The sequence below is a fragment of the Macrobrachium nipponense genome, chromosome 12 (assembly GCF_015104395.2).
Source record: "Macrobrachium nipponense isolate FS-2020 chromosome 12, ASM1510439v2, whole genome shotgun sequence".
NCBI classification, from domain to species: domain Eukaryota; kingdom Metazoa; phylum Arthropoda; class Malacostraca; order Decapoda; family Palaemonidae; genus Macrobrachium; species Macrobrachium nipponense.
This window is the reverse complement of record NC_087205.1, coordinates 100,148,243-100,174,015: the sequence shown is the minus strand read 5'-3', so window position 1 is coordinate 100,174,015 and position 25,773 is coordinate 100,148,243. Positions and strand designations below refer to the sequence as shown.

The 25,773-nt window shown below is 37.4% G+C and overlaps 1 protein-coding gene across 1 annotated transcript in view; it reads right to left on the bottom strand.

Annotated features, from left to right (window-relative positions):
* LOC135224700 (collagen alpha-5(IV) chain-like) overlaps positions 1–25,773 on the bottom strand; it is a 72,476-nt gene that overhangs the window by 12,610 nt on the left and 34,093 nt on the right. Inside the window, exons 14-22 of the mRNA XM_064263970.1 lie at positions 23,234–23,427; positions 20,811–21,017; positions 16,236–16,521; positions 14,519–14,634; positions 14,232–14,322; positions 12,612–12,769; positions 8,597–8,765; positions 5,507–5,691; positions 3,289–3,388 (exon numbers count right to left, since the gene is read on the bottom strand). Coding sequence (XP_064120040.1) covers positions 3,289–3,388; positions 5,507–5,691; positions 8,597–8,765; positions 12,612–12,769; positions 14,232–14,322; positions 14,519–14,634; positions 16,236–16,521; positions 20,811–21,017; positions 23,234–23,427 — 1,506 coding nt within the window. The remainder of the gene's footprint in view (positions 1–3,288; positions 3,389–5,506; positions 5,692–8,596; positions 8,766–12,611; positions 12,770–14,231; positions 14,323–14,518; positions 14,635–16,235; positions 16,522–20,810; positions 21,018–23,233; positions 23,428–25,773) is intronic.

The window sequence follows — 25,773 nt, the reverse complement described above, 5'->3', positions numbered from 1 at the left end:
GGAATTATTATAAGATCCCGTAGCAAGAATAAATACATATAAGGACACATCAATTAAATTTTTCCCAAAAAGTTAACTTTTAAGATAAACCAGTTAGATAAAATTCCGCAAGTTGCGATTGATTATATAATTACTGCCAAACCAATTCCAGCTTCCCACTCATGCCGAACGCTACCTTAGGGCTGTAGCCACACACATAGCCCCGGCTACACATGTATTTGATAATTCTACAGACACTGGAGATACAAGGCTATATACAACATTAATTTTTATTAATACTCTCAGTGAATGAACAGTGAGTGTTCATAAGAATTAGCCAATGATTTAAAGACAGTAACTGAATTAATGTAACAATCTAGGCCTCTTCAAGTTGAAATACACCCCTAGGTACTGTTCCTTGACTTCAAAATGACTTGAGCAATCTGATTCAATATGAAAAGTACTATGTTATAAATGGTAACTCGGGGAAAACATGCTTCATATATACTACTACCATGGCCTTATACTAACAACTTTTGCCATGGTTCCAGACCACCTATGGTAAAATGTTTGTACAAATCCACATATTTTTTTTCTGTATTCCTCTTAATAAACTGAGAGACTGGCAAACAAGTAAACATCTTATACCAAAAACAGAACCTTTTGGGCAGAGCTAAATATACAAGGGAAAGTTTATGATAAAGTTTTGATTGGGAAAGTAAAAAACGTGGCTGAATTACACTGGGTGAATTACACAACTTGTTGGGCAGCCACCACTGGATCCTAGGAAAAAGTGTCCAAAGACCTGTGGGCAACGTCCTTCAGGTAAAATGAAGTGAATGTGGACTGACATAGCCAAGAACCAGCGCTCAAAATTCTATGAACAGAGAAGTTTTTCTGAAATGCCTGGGAGGAACTTATATCTCCGATGTCATGTGCTCTAGCCTGCACAGACTGTGACAAAACTAGCAAGTGAGGAGTAAGCCTGTTTAATCGTCTCATGTAACCAGAATGAAATCGTGTTCTTGGACACTTCCCTTCTGGACTGGCCTATGCTAACAAAAAGCCTGTGACACAGATCTTAGGTGACAAGTCATTTTCAGATAACATCGCAATGCTCTGACGGGGGCAAAGCAAGAGCTCTTGTGGATCGTTGTCCACCAAGTCATTCAGTGAGGGAATGGAAAGCGAGGCAAATCTGTCATCATGAACTGAGAAATTCTGGGTCTTAGCCACGAATTTCGGGACAAATTCAAAAGCCACAGACCACCAACCCCTGGTGTGTTTAATATCATAAGTTAGGCCATGAAGCTCCCCAAACTCTTTTCAAAGAAGCCAAGGTCAACAGGAAAACTGTCTTTAGAGTCAGATCCCTATCAAGGGGCTCAAATGGAGCTCGAGTGAGACTTCTCAGGACTGGAGAAAGCTCCTACACAGAAGGCTTGAGTTCCCCTGGAGAATAGGACTGTTCGAAATTCCTGAACAACAAGGAGGCTTCCCAGGGTGAAAAGATGTCCACGCCTTTCAGGCGAAACACCAAACCCAAACCGCTCTGTAGCCTCTGACAGCTGAAACAGAAAGACCTTTCTCATCCCTGAAGAAGATCAGAAAATCTGCTATCCACTGACCAGAAGCTCTGAGTGGAGAGAAACCCCGTCGACGACATCAATCACAGTAGACTGCTCATTTCCCCTGGTAAACTGCTGATGAAGATTTCCTGAGATAGTAGGACATCTGTCCCGCAGCCTTTTGAGAAAAACCTCTCGCTTGGAGGAGATACTTGATAGTCTTGAGCCGTGAAGACGTGAAGAGACAGGGACTCTACTGATTGGTGAAACCTTTCCTCATGAGGTTGGCAAAGGAGTTGTCGCCATGGGGGAATCTCTCTTGGAACTTCTTACAGAAGAGGCAAGGTCTGTGAACCACTCCGCTTGAGGCCACAGTGTTGCCACCAAGGTCATCCTGAGATTTCGAGAACCCATTACGTACTCTGTTCAGAACATGATGGATCAGGCAAAATGAAGATAAAGCATATACCTCGAGATTGTCCTAAGGATGCTTTATGGCATCCTCTGCTAGAACAAGAGGATCCAGGACCGCTGAACAGTAAACCTCCAGCTTCCTGTTGAAGTGAGTGTGAAGAGGTCTAGCATAGGCCTTCCCCAAACATGAAAATGCCTTCTGCCACGTCCTGATGTAGAGACCCCTCTGTGCTCAGGATTTGGTTCTGACGACTCAGCTTGTTGGCCACCACGTGCCTCTTGCCTGGGATGTATCTGGCTGAGAGCTCCACCGAGTTGTCATTCGCTCACTGGTGCAACTCGTCTGTCATCAAATGGAGCTGATGAGACAGCAGGCCCCCTCGTTTGTTCACATAAGCGATCATCGTAGTATTGTCTGACATCAGCACGAAAGAACAATCCTCTATCCTCTCCCAGAGCTCCCACAGACCTAGGAAAGCTGCTTTTAACACCAAAATGCAGATGGGAGAATGACTGGTCTGGAACAAAAGTTATTTTAACATTTTTATGGATGGAGTAATGAAAGAAGTCAGGGAATGAATAGCTGTTAGCATTAGTTTATGGCTGATGTTTGTTGATGATATGTTAAGTAGCACATCAAAACTGAAAGGAAAATCTGCTGTAAAAGGTGACGATGATAATGGGGATAACTTTATTAAATGGTGATAATGAAGAAAAGTTGCAGAGTCAGGTGCAAGTATAAGAAGTGAAAGGTAATTTTAGCAAAAATAATATTTCATTGTTACATAAATGGAAGATATGATGATGAGGCAATAAATATTAATATGGATAATGGAAATAACAACTGATTACACCGGTATGCAAGTAAATGCAATGGGTGACTAGGATGAAAAGTAGTGAATACTTTAAACAGAACAGGTGAAGCAAGAAAATTAGTAGCATTTTTGCAAAAAGTACAAAAGGAGAATTGTCATCTGTGGAAGCAAAGCTGTGGAAGCAAATGTTGGAGTGGATGAGGTGACTGCTGAATCACCTTTGCCTTATGGTAGGGAAATGTAGATACTGAATGCAAGTAGAAGTTAGGTGAAAGCTCTTGAGTTTAATTATTTTCAGTGTACTTGGAATAAAAAAAAGGTTGAAATAGTAAAAAATGCAGAAAAATGAAAATATGATAAAGTTAGTATTGCATAGGTGTGTTTTCTGATCGACTGGTCACATGAAAACTATGGGTGAGGATGTTTAATACAGCACATGCTCTCAGTAATGCTTGATGGCAATGGTACAGGTTGCAATGCTAAAATTAAAAACTAGTTTTTTATGTACTGACCAGGAGGACCAATTGATCCCCTACTTCCAGGATCACCCCTTTGTCCAGGAAGCCCTGGACGGCCGACGAAACCTGGAAGTCCTTGGTTTCCAATTTCCCCCTGGAACATAGAAATGAAATATGTTAGAATTTTTTAATTAGTATTCATATGTAGAGAATGTAATCTTACTCTTGCAAAAAATACCTTTACTATATGTAAATAATTTCTCTGAGTACTACCAACTAATATTTAAAAATAACTATATATAGTATGAAGTGTCTCATTTTTTCCTTGTTTCCTCTATGAATTCATTCATACTACCATTATTATTAAAGACTGGAAAAATTTTATTTAGCCAGCTGGAACACCAACTGAAACAGATTGTGGTGATAGGGAAGAAAGCAAGTGAAGAAGTTGTATAGCCAAGAAAGGCGCTACATGAAACGGAGAGGAGAGGCTTTAAAACCAACAGGGGCAAAACACTGGCTCGGATGTAAGAGAATGAAACAGCAGCCAAGGATGTGGCCATGTGGATGCTGTGGCAAAAGTACAGGGCAAACGTTCTCCTGGTCAGGTCAGAAACATAACCTTACACTGGTGCTTGGGATGTAGCGTGGAATCCTGCTACCGGGTATCCATATGGACAAGCATAGTGACAAGTGTATCCAAAAAGTATGATGAATTTAAAGTTAAGAGTACTGTATGGTATACAGTACCCAATGTAACAGATGGTGATACAATGTTCTTCAAATTGCAAAATATACTTTTGATGCCCAAAATGCATAAGAACAGCAAATAGTGAAGAAAGGGAGGTGGAACACCAAGTTTTGGTGTACAAGAGGTTGAATATTTCTATTACCTTTGAAACACACCAGGGAGTAAAGCAAGATTTGAGAGGGCAGAAACATTAACAGTAGCAGGACTACTGATAAACAAAAGTATCTCATTAACAATTAGATAAAAAAAAATGTTATGGCGACTTTCACTAGAATCGTGCCCGATGTTTTGGGCTGATAGCCCTACCAATGGACAGGTCCCAGCCCGTATACAAGGACAACTCAACAGGTGAAACACGACTGATTTTAACAATTTTTACTATAAAATAAACTCATTTAGATTTAACAAGACAAGGTAGATCTATATAACTATTCCGCAGCGACCTACACTATGGCAGTTGCCCTTTTCCTAAGATCTATATATACAAAACAACATGAATTTGCCATTAAACAATGAGGGAGGAGAGGCGATGACCAATAAATGCACACATTCAAAAGGGAACCATTTCTCCACAGCTGCCAATTTGCCATATGCTTGACAAATAATCTTTTCGTTACAAAGGGGAACATATGGAGAGACGGAAGATATGTCTCGGAAAATTTGGGCACTAATTTTTCGTGACAACTAAAGTGCAGAGATTCACTACATGAGTGCAGTAGGAAGGTCATATTACGAATGATACACAGCAAATAGATGTGGTGTGCAGCTGATGAAAAGCACACCAAGACCTTAAGAAGGATTAAGATGGTCTGAACCTATGGTGAGAAGGGATGAGGGATATGGAATTAGAAAAACTGTGGATATAGAAGCAGTAGGAAGAAAACTTGTAGGAGGCCCATGAAATCATGGAAAAAATTAATAGATGAAGACCTAGAACAGACTGGAGTTCAGGTGGGATATGCACATCACAAAAGTGACTTGAAGAGAACTCAAGTCACTTACCAAAGAAGTTTAGTGCTTCTTTGGATGCAGTTGTTCTGATCGCTGTCTCTTGATATCATCATACCTATTCTATATGGAGACAAAGTCTCTCTGTATTAAAATGATCTCATCTCTCCCAAGAGTGAGACCCTGTATATATTTTAATTTCAGTAAAAGGCTCAAATCTAATCATCCCTCTTCTCAGGAGTCTGTGTCTATCTTTCTGTGAGACATCTCATCTGCATTGGTGTCCATTTATATCGTCTGGAGTTTGAATGGGACCTTGAACACCTGCTGTTGTCTTTATCTGTAATAACTACTGCACAGGACTTCAAATTCTTTCATTCCTCCCACTATGAAAGTTCTGCTGTCATTCTTACAAACTTCAGCCTGCAATCCATTATCAGACAGCTTGTACCTAACACATGTACCTAATTTAACCACTATTTGATAGCAAAGCACATCACAGTTATTTCTAACTTATGCATTTCAAGAGACGCAACAGTGTATGCTTACAAAACTGAGGTCCATAAAAATTACCTTAATTCCTTGAATACCTGGAAGCCCATTGGCCCCTCTGTCTCCAGTTAAACCAGGTAAACCAGGTTCTCCTTTTGTAGCACCAAAGCTTATGCCTTGGGGACCTCGGTCACCATCTGGACCTCGTAATCCAGGGGGACCAAGTTTACCAGAAAGACCAGGTGCTCCAACATCTCCAGGTAAGCCTAGAAAAAAGAAGATATAGACAGAGAATATGTATTCATATACATGAACTGTACTCAGTATGGGTTTTACTGGACAAAACTGACAATCTCTAATTCAGTAATGTTGCAAATTAATCACCTCCTTCATGAACTAGGAATCATGTTGTTCTTGATACATTCAAAAGGTTTCAGTAGGCCACTGTATGATCTCTTCCCCAATCTCTTACATTAGAGCTTTATCCCACAACCCGTTTCTCCCCAAACGTAATCCTAGTTTTGTGAGTGTTGCTATTTATAATTATTCATAGGATGACTATTTTTGCTACATTTTATTCATTTACATTTGTATGTATGGGGTTTCCTTAAAAAAAATAAATAAATAAATAAAAAGTCTTTCCATACAATTAAATCAACCACCTTTATATACAAATGACTAATTGTCACCTCCCTTTTCTTTTCCGTCACCCTTAAGCCTAAATCTCGCTGATACTCAATCTTTCTGGACAGTATCATTGAACACAGATGAGACCCAGTGTTTCACCTTCATACCTTTTTCATTACAGATATCTCAGAATATGGAAAGGAAAACTTTTACACCAATTGATATTTTGGAACTTTGGGCAATAAGTACAGCTACTGTATTTTAGGAGAGTTGCATTATGAGTCTCATTAACCCCACTTTTAGGAATATGAAATGCAGAATGCACTTCTCATCTCATCTCATCTCCCTCATTTTTTCTGTATTTTATTCATGAGAGAATTTCCATAATGTTTTGAATGAATCTGAATCCCAAGCATTCTATCTGATTGTACAATTTTCCCTAATTTCTATGATGAAGTCTAATGAAAAGGCCCTTCTTACCATTAGAGATATACAAATTCAAAATAATGTTTCTATGAACAAAACTTATTTTACCTATACCGTACTTAATGCCAGAAAGCAATTAACTGACCACAGAATTTCAACAATAGACAAAAGACTCCAAGACTCTGAGACAAATACTTTCTGCCACTATGAGGTGCCTTCCATTCTATTATGTTTATAGTTTAGTCAGTGCTTTAGGAAGTCAGGCTAACAACACTGTAATCTGGTAACTGCATGGATAAGAGGTGGGAAATCACAGTAAGATAGGAAGTTCCCTATTTATGTAGGCAGTCCTCGGCTTAGGATGGTCTTGGCTTATGACGTTCTGAGGTTACAACGCTTTTCAATTATATTCATCAGAAATTATTTCCAGGTTTACGATGCCGATCTGACGGAAGAAATATGACTCCAAAAAGGCAAAATAATCAATATTTGAAGGTTACATAGTTTTTAATACACCCAAAGCATTGAAATTAAGGTTTTATTAGGATTTTTGACGATTTTTGATGATGTTACGGCTTACGAGGCGTCTCAAGAACGGAACCCCGTCGTAAACTGGGGACTGCCTTTCAATAAACAAACATTTTAACTTCTTCAGGTTGAATCAATATTGAGGTGAGATGCAATAAAATTACAGTATCACCTCTATCCAACTGGGATTAATAAATACTATTGAAGTTAGGGGATAGTTAGAGAATGCAATGTGCAAACAAAGGAATGGAGCTTCCAATCTATATCAAGACATTTGCCTTTTGATATCTAAAGGATCTTGATTTAGCTGCTGAGTCCTAAGTAGCCACAATCCATAAAATTAATTATGTCATTACGTATTCTAGTTTGCTCCAGTAACAACTGATGAGTCTGCCCTTAATGCCTTGCTTCAACAAATTTAGTTCACAATTTGCTATTAATAAATATTTATCATATTTTATGTTCTTTTAAAGAGTAGGGTTTAATATATAGAGTTTTTGTTTGCAAATAAATAACTTATAAAATTTTCTCCATCTTTCCTTGAGCTAGGAATACATTTTGAAACCTGTTTTTTATATGAAATGTGTAAGAGCAGATCTTGTACACCTTTGACAACACCTCCTCATCAACATCAGCATCTTATGTTTTCAATGGAGTAGTCAAATTTTCTTATGGATCCATTATACCTTCAGAGGACACTTCTTCCATTCCCTGGTAAGCTTTCCACTTTTATAGGTCATTCCATTGAGCAAAAAGAGCACAAAGGTTAAATAAAATTTCCAGATGGTTTGAGGTGCTGGTTGAGAACTACTGAGTGTAATGACATGAAGGCTGGCTACACCAAGCACTTGTTTCCTAAATTGGCATCACTATGTCTTTCAATCAGAGATAGTGAGTTAGCATTTGAACTTCATAAAATGATGCTCTCTCTCTCTCTCTCTCTCTCTCTCTCTCTCTCAGATGCAATAGACTAGCTACCAATCCTAATGGAAGCACTAACACTTTTCCCTAAGATATCAGTCATTTGAGATGATTAGCTTTTATCTTCAACAAAGCCAAACTAAATGTCATGGGGTGAAGGCTGTAATTAAAAAGCAAGCAAGCAAACAAACAAACAAACAAAATGTTTGGAATGTGTGCATTCATGAAATTTGATATACAGTATTACTGTATTATGTTAACTAACCAGATGGGACACAATCAGACCCTTACTGTAATTACAATACATATAGCTTAGTTTTAAGAAATACTTGTCAGTGCTTCAGAGGTTCATTAACCCAATACTGCCCAGTAATAATTTTCATACTCATAAAGCTGTTACACCTGAATCAGTCCATACTGTCTTTCTCTGTTCCTTAATATAAAACCAAATTCTAACAAAACAAATCTATATTTAATAAATCTAGATAATCAAAATCTAGCTTAGATAATCAAACTCTAGCCAGTTTCAAATACTTTTGTCTAGAGGATTTTCGGTGGTTTTACATATACTGTACATATTGTATACTGGTACTATACAGTAATATGTACCTTTTTTAGAGATGTAAAAACCTTTCATTTGCAGGAAATCATGTGTTGCACTGTACTTACCACGGTTACCAAATCTGCCAGGTTCTCCAGGCGTTCCTTTGATTCCTGGTAAACCTTCAGCACCAGGGGGACCAACAACTGTTCCACCATGTGGTCCAGGTAATCCAACAGTTCCAGGTTCACCAGATTCTCCCCTTGTTCCTGGTATGCCCATCAGGCCTGATTCTCCCTTTTAAGAAAAAAAAGTAACACATTCATGCAGTGTACATACAACTTTGTTAAGTTTTGTCCAGTTTCAAATGAAGCTCATGAGACATAATAATACAGGCACCTTCAAGGGCTGTCTGACTAATACAGTATATTAATTTAGTAGCCTAAAATTTTTAATCAAAATACATATGGTAGAATTAACACTTATCGAAAATTAACAGTTATAGAAAATTAAAACCTTTTAAATTATGATTTTATTACTAGTCCCACAAAATCTGTCTGAAACTTTGAAACACAGATTATACATAATCTTAAATATTGTAAGGTAAAATAATCTTCTGTCATAAAATTAGACTATGTACATCAAAATTATCAAGGATAAGAATACTGCACAAGGATCAGACAATTAGCTGCATCATAAATATTGACCACATTGCTTTTCAATGTCCTTTTGCAGTGGAAACTAATCTGACAAAAGGAAATGTATGACCAAATGGCAATAGGAAGGCATAATAAAGTTTTAAGCTATGAAAAATATTTAATTAGTTCCTGTAATACAGAACTGTGATTTCCATAACAATAGAGCTACGGGCCAAAGGGATGCTGGCAAAAACTATTGCAGTAGTTCCATTTAGTACCATGTACCAAGCTAGGCACACTGTGAGTAGTATCCCTTAGTTGGGGGTCCTACTTAAAGTAAGATGACTTACAATATTGGCAATACTTAGTTCTAAGTGCCCTTCTCTGCATTTTTATCTGGCTGAGTTTACATTTGGGTTCCACATGCCTCTGGTGGTGTACTGTCAATATCTGTGTGTCTATTGCTTTAAACATAACAGAAAATCTTGATCCTGCAATTTTGTGACTATCTCCTCAAGCTGTTTTCATCAACTTGATCATATTCATGCATTGAGTAGACATATTTAATTGTAAGTACAGAAGTACATATAAACAGGCTATCTCACCTGGAAATAAGACAAACTCCCTTTTGGGGATTGGAATGGCTGATCAGTGATTTAACAGGTCAGCAGTTCCAATCCACCTGTCTTCATAGGGAATTAAAGGAGTGAAATCTGATATGCTGCAGCATATTCTTCATGCTGAAACTATCTCATTGTTGAAGATCCAAATCTGTTTTATATTATCCTAAAAACCACACCGCTCACATTCATCTTCATTCAGGGTAAAATCTTCCTACTGAATGCCAACCATAAATTTCGGCATTTTGTACCACTTTTCTTCTAATATTTTTCATTTTTTCTGTTGTATGTGTCCATGTTATGGAGGAGTAATGATGGTAGTTTATATTTGACAACGTCTTCGAGGGTTGCGAGAGAGAGAGAGAGAGAGAGAGAGAGATTGGTGGAGGAATAAATGGGAGTGGTTGAATGGCGGTCATGAGCGTGTGTCTCTTGTGGCGCTCTGTTGTGTATATCAGTCGGCAGGTGAGTGTTACGTTCGTTGAACGGTTGAAGTCGTAGAGTTGGTTTGGTTAGCAGTTATCCGTTGGTGGTCAGTTTACTTGGTGCAGTGTTATTTGATTGATTTTGGTGTTGTAAAGTTGTTGTGCGTGTGTCTGTCTGATTGTGGTGAAGTTGAAGAGGTTGGTCGTGCATTTCGGTGTCTGTGAGTGGTGGCTGGAGCAGTGTTGGTGTTGGGGTTGTTGTGCATGTGCAGAGTTGAGTTGTGTGGTTGTCGCGTTATTTCGAGCTGTTGGGGTTCGTCTGCACAGTGATTTGTCAGGTTGTTAAGTTGTTGTGGGGTTGTGGTTCTCGGTAGGATGGTTTGTGTTGTGATTATCGGCGGTGGTTGTCTCGGCTAGCCTATATCCAGCGGACAGCACAGCCTATCCCTGAGTAATCTGGAGTCTGAGCATGAGGTGAGTACGTGCTTGTGTTTTGTCTCCGGTATATCGTTAAACCAATTGTCCTGCAGATAAAAAGTAACGTAAAGGAGAAAGTGTGAGTGTGGGAAATTTTGTCAGCTTGTACGATTAACGTAACTGTGGGGAGTTGGCTTGGATTTTTCACTTAGCTGTGATTCAGCCACAATGCCTCTACCTGCTAAGAGATGGCTAGGTCTTAAAGATGCATCATAATGGAATCTATTTCCATTGTATACAGGCAGCTACTAATAATTTTCTGTTCTCTATAACTTCAATTCTAAAACCCAGTCTCAGAGATGGCAAAAATGTTGTAGTATCTCCATCACGGTCTATACATACCTCATTCACTTGATTCTCTTCTTTCTATCCATTGTTAGTTCTTCTCATTCATGCCAGGCAATGAAATCTCTTACTTATTTGACCTTTGTAATCTTGGGCATCTATGGCATTATTACCTGTACACCTAAAACTTAGTATGTTCTACCTATGTAGTAATGTATAAAATACTAAACCCTCACAATCTTGTCTTCAGCAGTCACATGGCCACTTTCAAGACTGTTACACAGTTTCTTTGCTTCCTATTTGGTCAACATACTCTAGGTTGTGCTGACACCAATTATTACTCTCCTCTTTTCCATTTCACATTTCCATCTTTCAAGTATCCTAATGAACCATTCCTTTTACTCTGCTTTTAAAACAGTAGTTCCCAGGATCTTCGTATCTGCACTACTTTGCAGTTTCTTCCATTCATCTGATGAAAATACAGTAAATGGGCTTGGTGATGATCCTTGACTTACACTAACATCTTTATTCATAAGTATCATTACATGAACCACAAGTCTCTGTTGCCACCTACTTCATGATACACAGCGAACTTGATAAAACTTCTTCGTTTCTGCAGGATACTCACCTGTATTTGCCACATTATATAGATTGTTTTTGTAGCTAATTTTCTGCATAAAACCATACTGACAGTACAGCCCACAATATTGCTAGAAAAAAATCCAGTAAAATATTTAACCCCTTTACAGTCCTCAGAACTTTTGGGTTCATGAAATCTCTCTTCAGATGTTCATTTTGGTTCCATCAGGCCCTGATTTTATTTATGAATCCTATCCCAAAGCAGATACAGGTGCCTTCCCACCTAAATAGCTAGTCCTCGCTAATGCAAAGTTAAGTGGCTGTATTGAAATATTTTTTTTTCCAGATAAAATTAATCTTTTTTTTAGACAAGCCCATTACTTTTCAGAAATTGCTCCCCCTCAACCCCTGTTCCTTGCAGTTGGTTCAGACAATAAGCAGTGAGCCAGTCTGCCACTAGGGGGTTGGTGGAGCCAAATTCATTGGCTGCCAGGTGGAAATGCTTTTCCAAGTAATTTAAGATTATTAATTTAAGCGTTTAAAGATATCAGAGGGGGAGATAGTGTAAGACACTAACTCATATTGAGTGCATTTATAAGAGACTTATAACTTATTCTGTATTACTTTCTTGTGAATCTGGGACTGACTTTAAGCTATAACTTTTCACTTTTTTAAATAAAAATAATTTTTGTATAAAAACCCATTCCATTACAATAGCCATTTTGTTTTTATGAAATCTTTGAGTTATAGGTTATGAATCTGGACTTAACCTAGAACAGCATTCCTCAATCATGCCATAAATGAATTCTTGCATAATCATTTTATTTAATATCTTGTATTTGCTAAACAAATGATTTTTACTCAGAACTGACTAATATATCCAATTCATTTCAATGGAGTTTCTTAAAGGGAATGTTTCTTCTTTATTCAAATCCTATATTAAACCCCCAACCCCCTTTACTCAGTGTCATGGTACGCATTTGTTATAACTTACTGTGCATTAGCCATCGTTTCAAAGGTTTGATCTAGGGGGTTTATTTTGATAATTTGTTATGGGTTTTGAAAATGAGTATTCTTGAGATGAGACATCTAGAAAGGGTACACAAAAGATAAAATTACCTTTGCACCTTGCCTTCCTTGAAGTCCATTTGGGCCACGAAAACCAATGGGGCCAATTCGACCCTTGGGTCCTGGAATTCCTCGTCCATCTATTCCAGGTATTCCAAGTTGTCCCAGAGTACCTGGAAACCCGTTTCTACCAGGGTCACCAGGCTGACCTGTTGAAATGAAAATGGGGAAACCAAAAAGTTACTTTTCAAGACCATTCCAAACCAAATTATTGCTAGTTGATTTCATGGCTTTTCAAGTCTCATTATATCCTAGTGCTGTTCACATTAGACTCCTCATGTCTGTTGTAAGAACTGTTAGCAGATATACATTAAGTACTACAACAGTTCCTGCCTATATAACTTTTCCTTCAATACAATATTCATTTGACGTAGATAAACACTGTAACAATTAAATTTGGTACAATCAGAAATTGGCTTTAGAAAACATCTTGCTTACAAAGTAGCTATGTTCTCCCACTGAAGAAAAGAAGTGGTGAAGGGATTCCAGAGTAAAGTACAAAAGTTTACAATTGATAAGAGGAGGATAAAAAGAATAAATAAAATAATATCCTTTTAAGACTAAGGATGATTAAGAATGAATGAATTTTTACACTTTTTTTATTGCCTACTTTAAGAAAAAGCTTCCCAAATTACACAAAATACAGAGAATACCAGTCTTTCTATAGGCTTGTTCTTCATTATCCATTTTTATTTCTTCTCTTTTTAGCCTTTTACTTTAGCTCTAGACCCATTTCCTCCATTTTATCTTACTGTCCAACTATTCTATTATTTCTGAGTAACTGTGGGTTTTTTCCCATTTTCCCTCTTCTAGATTTTTTTACATCTCATTTATTTTCATGGCCCCTATATCTTGCTGTCCAATCACTCTGACTTCCTTGTTTCACTATCTTGAGCAGTGAATGGCTGAAAGAGCACAGGTGCTTGACTCTGCAGCCCAAGTTTCATGATTTATTCATTCATTCATAAGTTCTTTCCATTTTTATTCCCCCTGCGGTTTTCTTGAGGGGCAGCGAGTTTTTTTTCACAATCTTGCTTTTATTAAACATGACTTCTGCATTTGGGTCAAAACTTGTAACTCATTTTTTATTTGTTGCCTTCGTCCAATGGACTTGAAATAATTCTGCATGGTTACTCAATCCTGGTGACAATACAACCTTATATGATCAGCGGGTCAGCAGTAACCTCTGGTGAACCTACAATGGCCTTTCCCAGTGTGAGATACTGGGAGAGGATTTGTATGTCAATCTTCAGATTTTTCATACCTTCTTTGACTCGATATAATAAATTAATAACCCCCTAAGTTTTAAGTTTAAAAGGTTTATGTGCAAAAGTTTTATCTCTTTCACTCATTTCTACGCAAGAAATCTGCAATATGCACCAAATTTTAGTTGTAAGATGTCATCATCACTCATACTTCATTAGTAAACATAATTCCATCTCTGATTTTTTAAAATTTGATAAATTAAAATGATTTTTTAAAATTTGATATATTCAAAATTAGTCATTAAAATATTCCACATTGAGATTTCCATAACCTGAATTCTAACAGTACTTTTAATCATTGTCAATAATCCTTATAAAACAAAAACTGTGTTAATAGTTAACTAACCTGGAAAACCAAAATCACCGTGACCAAAATGAGTTCCGTTTTCTCCAGGTGGTCCCCTAAAACCTACTTCACCTGGAAAACCACGAGGGCCCTGGAAAAAAAGGGAAATCAAGAAAAAAACATTATTTCTGTAAATAACTGACTGAAATTTTGGAACAAAGTAAAACCACTTCAAACAAACTTGAAATCTTCATAGAGAACCGATATGAGTAACCAGATGTAATGAACAAGATATACAAAGACATTTACTTTAATTTTTCAGTTACACATTCAAATGTATTCCTTACTTTTGGTCCTGGGTTGCCTTCAAAACCAATATTTCCATTAAGACCCGGGTCTCCTACAAGGCCAGGTGGTCCAGGGCGTCCAAATGCACCAGGGTTACCAGGATTTCCAGGGTTACCTAAGACAGGAAGAAGAGTATGTAAGTCCATACTATTTTTGTTTTTACTATAGTAAGGAATTCTCAGTATCTAAAAAGAGACTTCTAGACTTAAAACACATATTACACCTACTGCACTAGAATAAACATGGATACAGTACATAACCACTTCTCAGCTGAATCCACAGTAAAGATTGCTGTTTTTAGTGAGCCCTTCCCAGGCATTTCTATTTTGTGTCCTTCCTTCTTCCATTCTTGTCTCTCATGTCTTCTCAAGTACAATCTTTCCATCTTTTCTTGGGCCTTCCTCTCCTTTGTGTCCCTAGCACTTCCATTCCCATGATGCCTCCTCTAACATTTTGCTTATTATCTACCCTCCTCATCAGATACCCAAACATCTTAGTCTCGAATTTTGGGCTATCTTTGACACTCAAATGACTTTTGCTGATGCCTTGATGTATTCAGTTCGTATCCTTTCTCTTTTTGCTAAAGGTGCTGCTTCTAGCCTATCCAACATGGCAGGTCTTACCAGTTATACCCCAATGGAATTATTGTTTTTATCTGTTGTAAATATTTTATTTTTTTGACGTGTATTATATTCTGTTCTAAAAACCATTCGTACTGATGAGGAACACTTAACTATGAAGCGCTCGTTTCAGTACTTGTGACAGGTTTGAATAAAGCTTCACTTTATAAACAGAGACTTTCTAAACAAAACAAAGTAAACAGTGGACTTATGGGACTCCCATTGTAAAAGTGTGGGATGCTTGTTTGATTGCATGGAAAGTACATAATGCCTCATAGCAGATGTGGGCTACAGTTAGCATTTACATATGTTCTCTCTTGTAGAATATGTAGTACTACTCACTTTTAAATTGTCAATAAAGCCGCATATGAATAGCTTATGTAAAAGTGAAATATAGTTCAAGAGCCACATAAAAAGCTGTATAATGATAACTTCATACATAGTACTATTTACTTTTGCACATTTGTGTTGAAAAATGACTAAATGCAGGTTTTATGAATATGATCTATAATTTGATTATTACAGTGCCATAATATTCCTATGTACGTATTAAGCTTTGAATGATTCTATTTCACATATATTTTCAGTTTGATGATAAAATTTATATCAAGTTTATATCAATTTACTATCAGAATAAAAGTTTAATTTCAAGACAGCACAAATTAGTATTGTCTTTTTGTGGCTATTGTAATATGTACTAACAACAACCTCAATTACTTTTAATTATTATGGGTCCCAAAATGAAAACTTGTTTTAAAAATTGTTTAGGTTATCAACTGACAGTGGTTTCTTGTAGACAATTAGCATTTAATACATACTGAATGTTCTTGTATGTTATAAAATCCACTCTGTTGAGGCTGTTGTTTGCCTTGATAGTCTATTATTATATTGAGAGACCCTGTAAGGTGAATTGTAGACAAGTGCACTTCCTTACTTGCGCCATCGAAGGATGGTTAGCAGACTCATATTGAGAGGAGGTGGATTCTAGCAATTCACAGGGGGTTGCAGTAGTAATTATCCCCCCCGAATCCCAGTGGTCCACGAGTCTATGAGCTACTTACAACACTATACAATAACAGATACTTCTGTCACTTACCTGGGACTCCACTTCCTCCTTTTAAGCCGGGGCGACCTGGGAATCCAGCACTGCCTGGCCTTCCCGGAGAGCCTGGTATACCATCTAAACCTGGATTACCTGGTTCACCAAGTGCTCCTACAAACCCTATGTTTCCCTTAGTTCCAGGAGCTCCACTCGGACCTGGTATACCAGGACGCCCTTGGCCACCAGGACTACCAAGAGGACCAGGAAAACCAGGAGCACCTGGACGTCCAGCAACACCAGGCTGTCCAGGAAGTCTATCACCAAGTACACCTTGAATGCCCTACAGAACAAGAGATTTAGATAAATGAAAATGTTAACATTAATTTTATGTCTTTTAAGATGATCACTAATACTCTAAAATCTTTTCTACAACCTAAGAGAGATGAAGGAGCGTCTATTTTCCACAGTAATGCTGGTACCAGAATTATACCATAAAAAACTGAAAAAACTTGACTTTAGTACCTCATGCTAAAAAAGTTAAAACTTCTTTCCTTGTCATTTTATTTCTTATACAGCATATGTACTACTAGTTTAAAGGACACCAGAGTGTCCACAAGATAAAATGTAATATTCAGCTAGAGGGTGACTTTTCATCAGAAAATACTTAAATAGATATTGTGAGAGTACCGTGTTTTAGGGATTTATATGAATGTTTACATAAATATTTCTCAAATTTATAAATCCCTTGTGTGTGTCTTGTCCACTGTTGTTTAGTAACGAATTTTCTTGTACGTATTTTATTTATGTACTGTGATTTTGGTGTGTTACTTCGTTGAATGAGGGTGAGAAAATTTAGTATGGTACTTTTGTTGGTATACAGCAGAAGCTCTGAGGGAGTACATTTCTGAAACCAGTCTGTATTGATTACGCTATAAACTATAAGATTAAAGTTAAGAAAGTTTATGAACAAATCTAAAATTGTTAATAGGGTGATCAGTTACTTAGCTGACCATGAAATGATGCAAGAGTCTGCTTTTCATTTATGTAAGGATAAGGGAAAAAAGTGGAGTGCTGTTAAGCTGAAATGAAGTTACAATTAGAATGAGACAGGAAGATAGTATAACCGTCTCTTGCAATTACTTATTCTAGTCACAAAAATGTATTTACTCTGATGCGTTTGGTCCTATGCAGGCAAAGCCTGATAACTGTAATATGACATTAAAAGATCCTTTTTGCAGCAGAGACAGCAGATAACAAAAGAATGGGGAAGCAATGTGGTATGGTCTTTGCTACTAGTTGTGTGAGTATTTGCTAAGAGAGCCAGAACAAATGATACTCCCTCGACTGACCAACATATTTACTCTTGCTGTCAATCACCATATCATCCAGTACAATCTGATGATAGTATTTGTTGGGGAAGCCTTATTTTTGCTAAACTAATGTTTAAAAAAATCAGGTAAATGGTATGTAATGCACCATATGAAAAGAGCTGGGTATCCCAGGACGCGTTTAATCGTTGCACATGGGAGTTCATTGTAACTAGGGGTTATATCATTCCAAGTTAACACAGCTGAATCAAACGTTGCCCTGGTGAATGGAACATTGTAAGATTCCTCCTTCTCTGCTGTAAAATCGTAAGATTCCTCCTTATCTGCTGTAAAATCAGGTTTTTTCTCCTTCAGGTCTATGTTGGTAATTGCATGCAACTTCAGAATTACATGATATGCTGGAAAAGTGTTTAGCCAATGCATTATTCACCTCTGTTGCACGTTCAAAACTATTAGTGATTTAAGGAAAATGTTACGGCTGTTTTCTGAACTTTCTTCCAAGCAGCAAATGGTAGTCTAGCTACTTTGTTCCATGGTAAATTTATGATTTGTGTTTGCATTCTTGTATATTATAAGCTTTGCTTCTGGACACTGGTACATAATGGCATCAAAGTATAAGCTGCCAACATTAACATCTGCTAGCAATTTTTCAACAGAGTTATCTGTGTATTTCTGCCTTTGCCATTGCCAACAAACATATCCCACAGGAATTTCTAGTTTAAGAGTCCACCTCAGTAGGAGTAAGGTTGAATGAGGGCCTAAAACGAGATGGAGAAACATCCTTCATAAGTGCTTCAGTTTAAAGAGACAGCACCCTAGAATGGGCAGAGCAACCTGCCCACGCAAGGTATGAGGAATCACCAATACCTTTTCATAGCCAGTCCTCAAACTACTGCTTTCCTGTGGTTTCCAGACATTTAAAAAAATTACTTCCATGTCCATGCAGTCAGTAGGTCAAAACTCCAGGAAGACGCTTCCATCTTCACATAAGATCTGGTAATACTGCTGATGCTACCCAAAGCAGCTCAGGCTGCCTCTCCAGGTTGAAGGCTTTACAGATCCATCCGAATGGCTCACTGAATGAAGATATCTCATTAAAGAATAGGAAACTACTACTACTTCTTCTTTCCTACCATTATCCCTACATTAAGGGGTTGGTTGCCCGATGTGCCTTCTCCACTGCTTTCTATCAAAGGCATCATCCTCCACAAACCTCCTCTCTCCATATCTGCCCTCACTTTATCTCGCCATCTAATTCTCTGTCTCCCTCTCGATCTTCTCTAACAGGTTCTTCCCTTGCCCTCTTCACTCCTTCCTCATCATCCATCCTTAACACATGCCCATACCATCTAAATCATGACTCTCTTATCACCTCTAAAATCTTTACTAAGCATGCTCTTCTTCTTATTTCATAATTTTCCAACCTCTCAAGCAGCAATATTCCCATAATCCACCTCAGCATTCTTATCTCTGTTCTCTCAAGCTTTACTTCCTCTTTTCTTCATAGATTCCATGTTTCCGATTCTTAAGGCCTGTCCACACGATCGTGCCTGATCGGCGGACTTCCCCTCTAACGGGCACACTTGACGGGCAAACCGTCAAATTGCCTGATGGGTCTTGTAGCAAAATCACCATGGTGGTGCCCGATGGCTTGAGCTTCGACCCTAGCAGACGTACGTGAACCATATACATTTCTTTTACTGAGCCATTCTTTGCACCATATTCTCTTCTTTTTCATCACACACAAGGCAATTATCATGCTACACTATCTTCTTCTTTGCGGTGGGCACATGTTTATCGTACCGCACTGAACACACTACTGGCATCGTCGGGCACGCCCACCTCTCCATCGCCTCACCCGTGTGGACAACATTCACGGATAAGTCGGCCAGAATTTGCCCGTCAACCCTGGAGCACGCCGATCAGGCCCGATCGTGTGGACAGGCCTTTATACATAACACTGGTCTTACCACTGTGCTACAGATCTTGACTTTTAGCTTGATTGGCATTTTCTTATCACATACTACTCCAGCTACATCTCTCCACTTCCCCAAGCAACTTTTATCCTACTGTCAACTTCAACCTCACATCCTCCCTCTTGGCTCACAGTAGATCAAAAGTATTTAAACTATTCTGCCTGTTTCATAATCGAGCCTCTTCTTTCTTGTATGTATTATTATTCTATCTCTATCTTCTCTACTGCTCACCAAAACCTCTTTTAAAGACCCCTGCCGTCCTCCAACCCTTCCCTGTAGGTCCTCCTCATCTTCAGCAGTAATCATCAGATCATTAGCATGGTTGGTTTGGTGTTTGCTTCTCACCTCGGTGGTCACAGGTTCGATTCTCGGCCATTCCATTGAGGAGTGAGAGATGTGTATTTCTGGTGATAGAAGTTCACTCTCGACGTGGTTCGGAAGTCACGTAAAGCCGTTGGTCCCGTTGCTGAATAACCACTGGTTTCATGCAACGTAAAAACACCATACAAACAAAAACAAACAAACATTGGTGTACAACAACTCCCACTTCACTTGACACCTCCATAACCAGCACAAACAAAAATGGGCTTGATGCTGACCCCTGGTGTAATCCAACACTAACTTCAAAATTTTTTGTTTTCCCAACTGCTGTTATGTATTACTTGTGCTCGTTCTTTGATACATCATCTCGACTAGCCTAACCAACTTTTCTGGGATTTTCCTCTTCTTCAAAATATCATTCACATGGGGAGAAGAATTGGGAATATGTGATACTTAAGAATCAGGATCTGTCTACTGAGTGGAGATGCCAAAATCATTGCAGTAACTGGTACATTGGTGCCATAGGTTTGGGAAGGTTAAGTTAGGATACATCGGTATAATGACAATTATCACATTTTCTTGCCTTTTATATCCAACTTATTTAGGGCTTTTTAGTGAAAAAACACATGAAACATATAGTACTTTTCAGTTGACTACATTTTATTCTAAGCACATTTCCCCTTTGCTCTGGGCATTATCAACTCATTTTTGTTTTCCCCATCCAAAATTCCCAATCTCTGTAGTGGTCTTTTCTTAGTCATTAGATGTAAGGTAAGATGTACAAAATTAATTGTGTTGCACCCACAATACTACTGCCAAAATGCATAAAATGAAAGATTAATACATAGTTCAAAAACATATGATTTATGCAGCTGACAAGAAATTTATTTGTCATTCAGTTACTCAAATTTCTTACTTGTAAAAAAAGAAAACATCTAGTGAAAAATAGAGGTTTCTATCGAGGAAACTCAAGTAAACAAATGCGTGTATATATAAAAACCTACCTTTTGACCTGGGATGCCCAGATTCCCAGGAGCCCCCTTGGCACCTTTCAAACCTGGAAGACCAGGTAAACCAAGATAGCCTTTCGAGCCTTGTTTACCGTCTATTCCTGGCTCACCCTTACTACCAAGACTGCCAGGTTCTCCATTAGGGCCTGTGATTCCACTAATCCCATCCTCTCCATCTTCACCTTTCAAGCCTGGTATACCCTGTAAAATACAAATGAATTATGCCATTTAAAACTTAAATGTAAGTCAGAGTTCTAAATGTTACACAAAAAAAATTGGACATCAAAAGATGTAACCAAAATATAGGTATTACATCCTTATATGAGGTATGAAATCACACTGGTATTTTGAAAATCTGGATGCTGTCTGCTTTCAATTTAAACCAGCCAGTACAATCCAGCATGAACTGGAGCCTTGGTTTTGTAAAAGGTAATCATGGTTCCAGCTACTGTTTAATTGTACAGTTAAAGAAAGGGATTTGTGAATCCTCAACACGTTCTGGGGTTGAGTTAAAGGAGAGCATCATGCCATTCACAGCCAAGCAGATAACACTGCTGAAGTTTTCAATTTCCAACTTCTAGTTCCAATCTTTTTCTTGTTGAACAAACATCAAGTAGAAAGAAAAGAAAGGATTCATCTCATTTACCTTCCACTTTTTTCTTTTGATCTCTTAATTCCCTAATTCCTCACCTTTGGTTTGTAATTTTAATCATTTAAGAACAAATCTTTTGGGTCAACTCCACGAGGGTCTAGCCATGTGACTTATTGGTGTCTTTTAAAACTAATACGTACTACTTTGTAATAATAATAAATCACTTCAAAATAACAAATATTGTGATAAAGTTGACTTTAAAAATTACTTACTTATATTTTCACTCCTAAAGTTCTGATTTGTCTTATGGGCTTAAGCAAATCTTTATTGCACCATGAAAATAATATACGTACTAAGATTTTAGAAAAATAATTTTTTCTGTGTTAAACCAGCTACTTATTATTTTTATTTATTTTCTTTACTCATTATAATACGGACTACGTATGTCTTGATCATGCATAAAAGTGACTGATTTCTCTGATGTATAATGAACTGAACATTTTTTTTCAAATGTTTCCTTGACTCAAAAACATTATTTCAAATGTTTCAGTAAGGTTAAATTGTTGAGGAAAGGTGCTCTAAACAAGCAAGTTGATTCATAAATCACAAAGCTATCACCATACTGATCAATTCCATTTGAAACACATTTCTTTGTAGTATATTGTTAATGCGTTTAAGTATTGTTCTCTATAGGTTTATCATTGACTGGAACTTATCAACTTTTGGATTTGTTTCAATAACACAAAATAAGATGAATCAGTTGGCAATATGAAACCTGAAAGAGGATTACTGAAATATTTCAAATGGTAGATAATTTTTCTTTAGGATCACATTCTAGTTGAATTCGGCTCTGTAAATCAAAGATTATATAGTGAGAAAATGTGGCAGGTATTTTCAAACTTGAATGATGACCATTATCGGTTAATAGGGGGTTCCCTTACAAAGACTATTTGCATCATGATGTGTAAGAGGTTTGGATCCTATCTGCTAAGCCCCTTCTCCTCAGGATCCTCAGGGAAACACTATATTCATCAAGGCACACAAGTCAAGTCTGACATCATGGTTATACTTCATTGGAGATTAAGCACAAGAGTTGGATGATTTCCCTGTCTCAGTAAGTTGATGCAGATGGCTGGAGGTTCATTCTGATATTACTCTGGAATATGAATACCTAACTATCAGTTCTGATAGATTGCCTGGGCAAGAATGTCAACCAACTACCAAGACTTCCTTCCTCCTTCCCCTAGTGAACAGGTAACACTTCAGTCAATATACTGCAGGTATCCTTCATACTATCATAATGAGTCAACTTTGTTGTTAAGACTATATGAAACTAATATTATTAACTTCCAAGGATTACAGAGGGAAGGGTCCTCATGCTGGGGAAGTCTCAGGTATTGTCAGCGTTCACATCATTCATCTTATTACTGTATTGTCTACTATCACTTCATTCATTCAGGTATTGTGTCTGGTTAGTACAGTACTCCATTTGTCTGCCCTTATCGTGTTTATGCATATGTCTATGAAACATTAATATTGATCTAATATTCCTTTAATTTTCTGCATCTGATTCTGCTGTAAAACAAATTAAGATGTAGTAGCACAAGTGCCTTTTGGAAAATCCTCAGTATTTATTACAATAAATATGACATTCTAACTTCAAGTACAGTACTCTATAGATACTTAAAGTGTACATTAAAAGATTATTTGTACTAAGAAATACTACAACTGTTATGACAATGAAAATTTACCCTCCCTTGAAATAAGAACATTTTAGGTAAAAGTAACAAAATTTTTTATTCATAACAAAGCAGTTGCAACTTACATCCAATCCTGGAGTTCCATCGTCGCCATTGAACCCTTTCTGCCCAGCATGGCCCATTTCTCCCTTTGGTCCAGGGTATCCTTTTAAACCTCTTGGCCCCTGTTCACTAAACCCTGGGGGCCCAGGAGCACCAGGATCCCCACGGTAACCTGGGTCACCTGGAGTACCCTTTTCACCTACTTCACCTATTAAACCTATATGTGAAAGAAACATCATAAATACATACGTACATACATAATGAATGAAAGCACATTAATTTAATTATAGCACACAGCTGACCCAGCTTAACAAATTAAATGAGGACCTATTGTATAAATTTAAAATGAGAGAGAGAGAGAGAGAGAGAGAGAGAGAGAGAGAGAGAGTAGGTTACCCATAGATTGGTTTCATCTCTCTAGGGACACTGGAAAAACCTCGTTTAGACCATCTCCTGTGGTTGGTGATTATTTGTAATAGTACTGAAAGTGATAATTTCAAATCTGACTTTAGAACTGGATAAAAATTGCCAGATTGAGTAAGAATTGTGCTCTGAAATGGACATCACACCCCAGAATGTGAGTAAAGTATTTCGTACTTGATAAAGCACAAGCAATCTCAAAAAGACATGGTACAGTATATATGGATGAATGAGGTAAAGAGCATCTGACACCTGTTCTAGAAATGTGGTGAAACTGTAGGGCAAAGGTTTCTTGTTTTATTGATTCTGTAATTACACAATACTTATTTTATAGAGTTTGTGCTCATGAAGGACTCTCCTGTACTTAGATTCATCAGTCTCAGTCTAGCCTGAAAAAGAAGTACTTGCAAGTGTTCTGCTCTTTTGTAGTTCCTCATTGGACGAGTGGTTTACATGCTCGCCTACTGATTCGGTAGTAGAGAGTTCGATTCCTCGCTTTGCCAACGTGGAATCAGAGGAATTTGTTTCTGGTGATTAGAAATTAATATCTTGATATAATGTGGTTCAGATACATACCACAATAAGCTGTAGGTCCCATTGCTAGGTAACCAGTTGGTTCTTAGCCATGTAAAAATATCTAATCCTTCTGGCCAGTCCTAGGAGAGCTGTTAATCAGCTCAGTGGTTGCTTAAAATGAGATATACCTATCTGGTTTTTTGTGAAACTATGTACTACACCTTCAGATCATTCTACTGGGCTTTAATAAGATTGGGAGACTATAATGCTGAGCAGTAAAGTGTTCTTGGAATCTGTACACACTGTTTATGACAATCGGTCATGACTCTGGCAATGGGATATCTAGGATTGAACATACAATTAAGTGTAGCAATTATAGACACTCATATTTTTTTAGGAAACATGATGATTATTCAATTTACTATGAGGTGACCAAACCGCTGTTTGGTTGTAAGATTTGATTTTTGTTCAGTATTTCAGCATGACTTGAGTCCTGCAGTATAAAAGTTAAAATTTTCAAATTTCCTTTTCTTTGTTAAAATAAAACAGGAGTCTCTTGGAATTATGTAGTCTTTCTGCCTAGGAGTTTTTGACAGCCCTTGCTGAATTTTCTAATCAATTTTCTATTCTCTGATCTTTAAGCCACATGTAGTGAAGTCCTAAAATTCAGCTTACAGATTTCAAGATTCTATTAAAAAATATACCCTCTAAAATCTCTAAGACTTTATACGTATACTATGTTTTAGAGTGGGTCCCTCTAAATATTATAGAGTTCTTTGTGAATTGCATCAAAGAATATACATACAGTATTTGTTTCACCACAAAACCATCACTGTTAGATAACTTTGTCTGCATCTGCCTAAACGCAGACATATCCAGAAGTGGTAGATAGAAAGGTTCTCCACTAACTGTTTCATTTCTTTTCTGTCTGCTTGTTCTCAGGCTTACTAGGAATTAATTTACGACTTTCATTTTCATGTCTTCTTTATCATCAGCATGAATTTTCGATATTGCAGTGCTAAGTGTTAAGTTTTTGAACGATGAAGACTTTTAGGAGCTTTGTTTGTGGTGAATTATCCAAAAAAATTTGACTTACTGTGCATGTGTATAGGTCAGTGGTGTTCTCGATGGTGAGACCCCCCCTTTTTTTTGGTAGAAGACGGACTTGATTTCATCATTAATTCCTCTGCTGAACTACCAGCTTTATTTCAAAGCATTGTTCACACATATTTGCTTTTTGATTTGTTTCCTTAGGTACTGGGCTTGTAACAGAGTCAGTAATGTTTTCAACCAGCTGTTAGCTTACTAAGGTAAGGTTTATTTACATATTTTCTCAGCTCCTGAATGTGTGAGTGGTTAAGTGTTAGAGTTGACTGCTGTTGTTTTTATTCTTCTGATTTATATTTTGTCTTATTCTATAGTGTATAAGTAGCATTTACTGAATCATATCAGAACTCTACTGACATTTTTTGATGAAGTTCTGTTCACCTATATACAATGAAGGACTGCATAATTTTTTTATTTAATTTTTTCTTGTGTCTGGTTAAAGAAAAGGAGTATGCGCAGTAATACCTTGATCCTCCACGATTCGAGTTGCGCGAATTCACAGACACACGAACTTTTCATT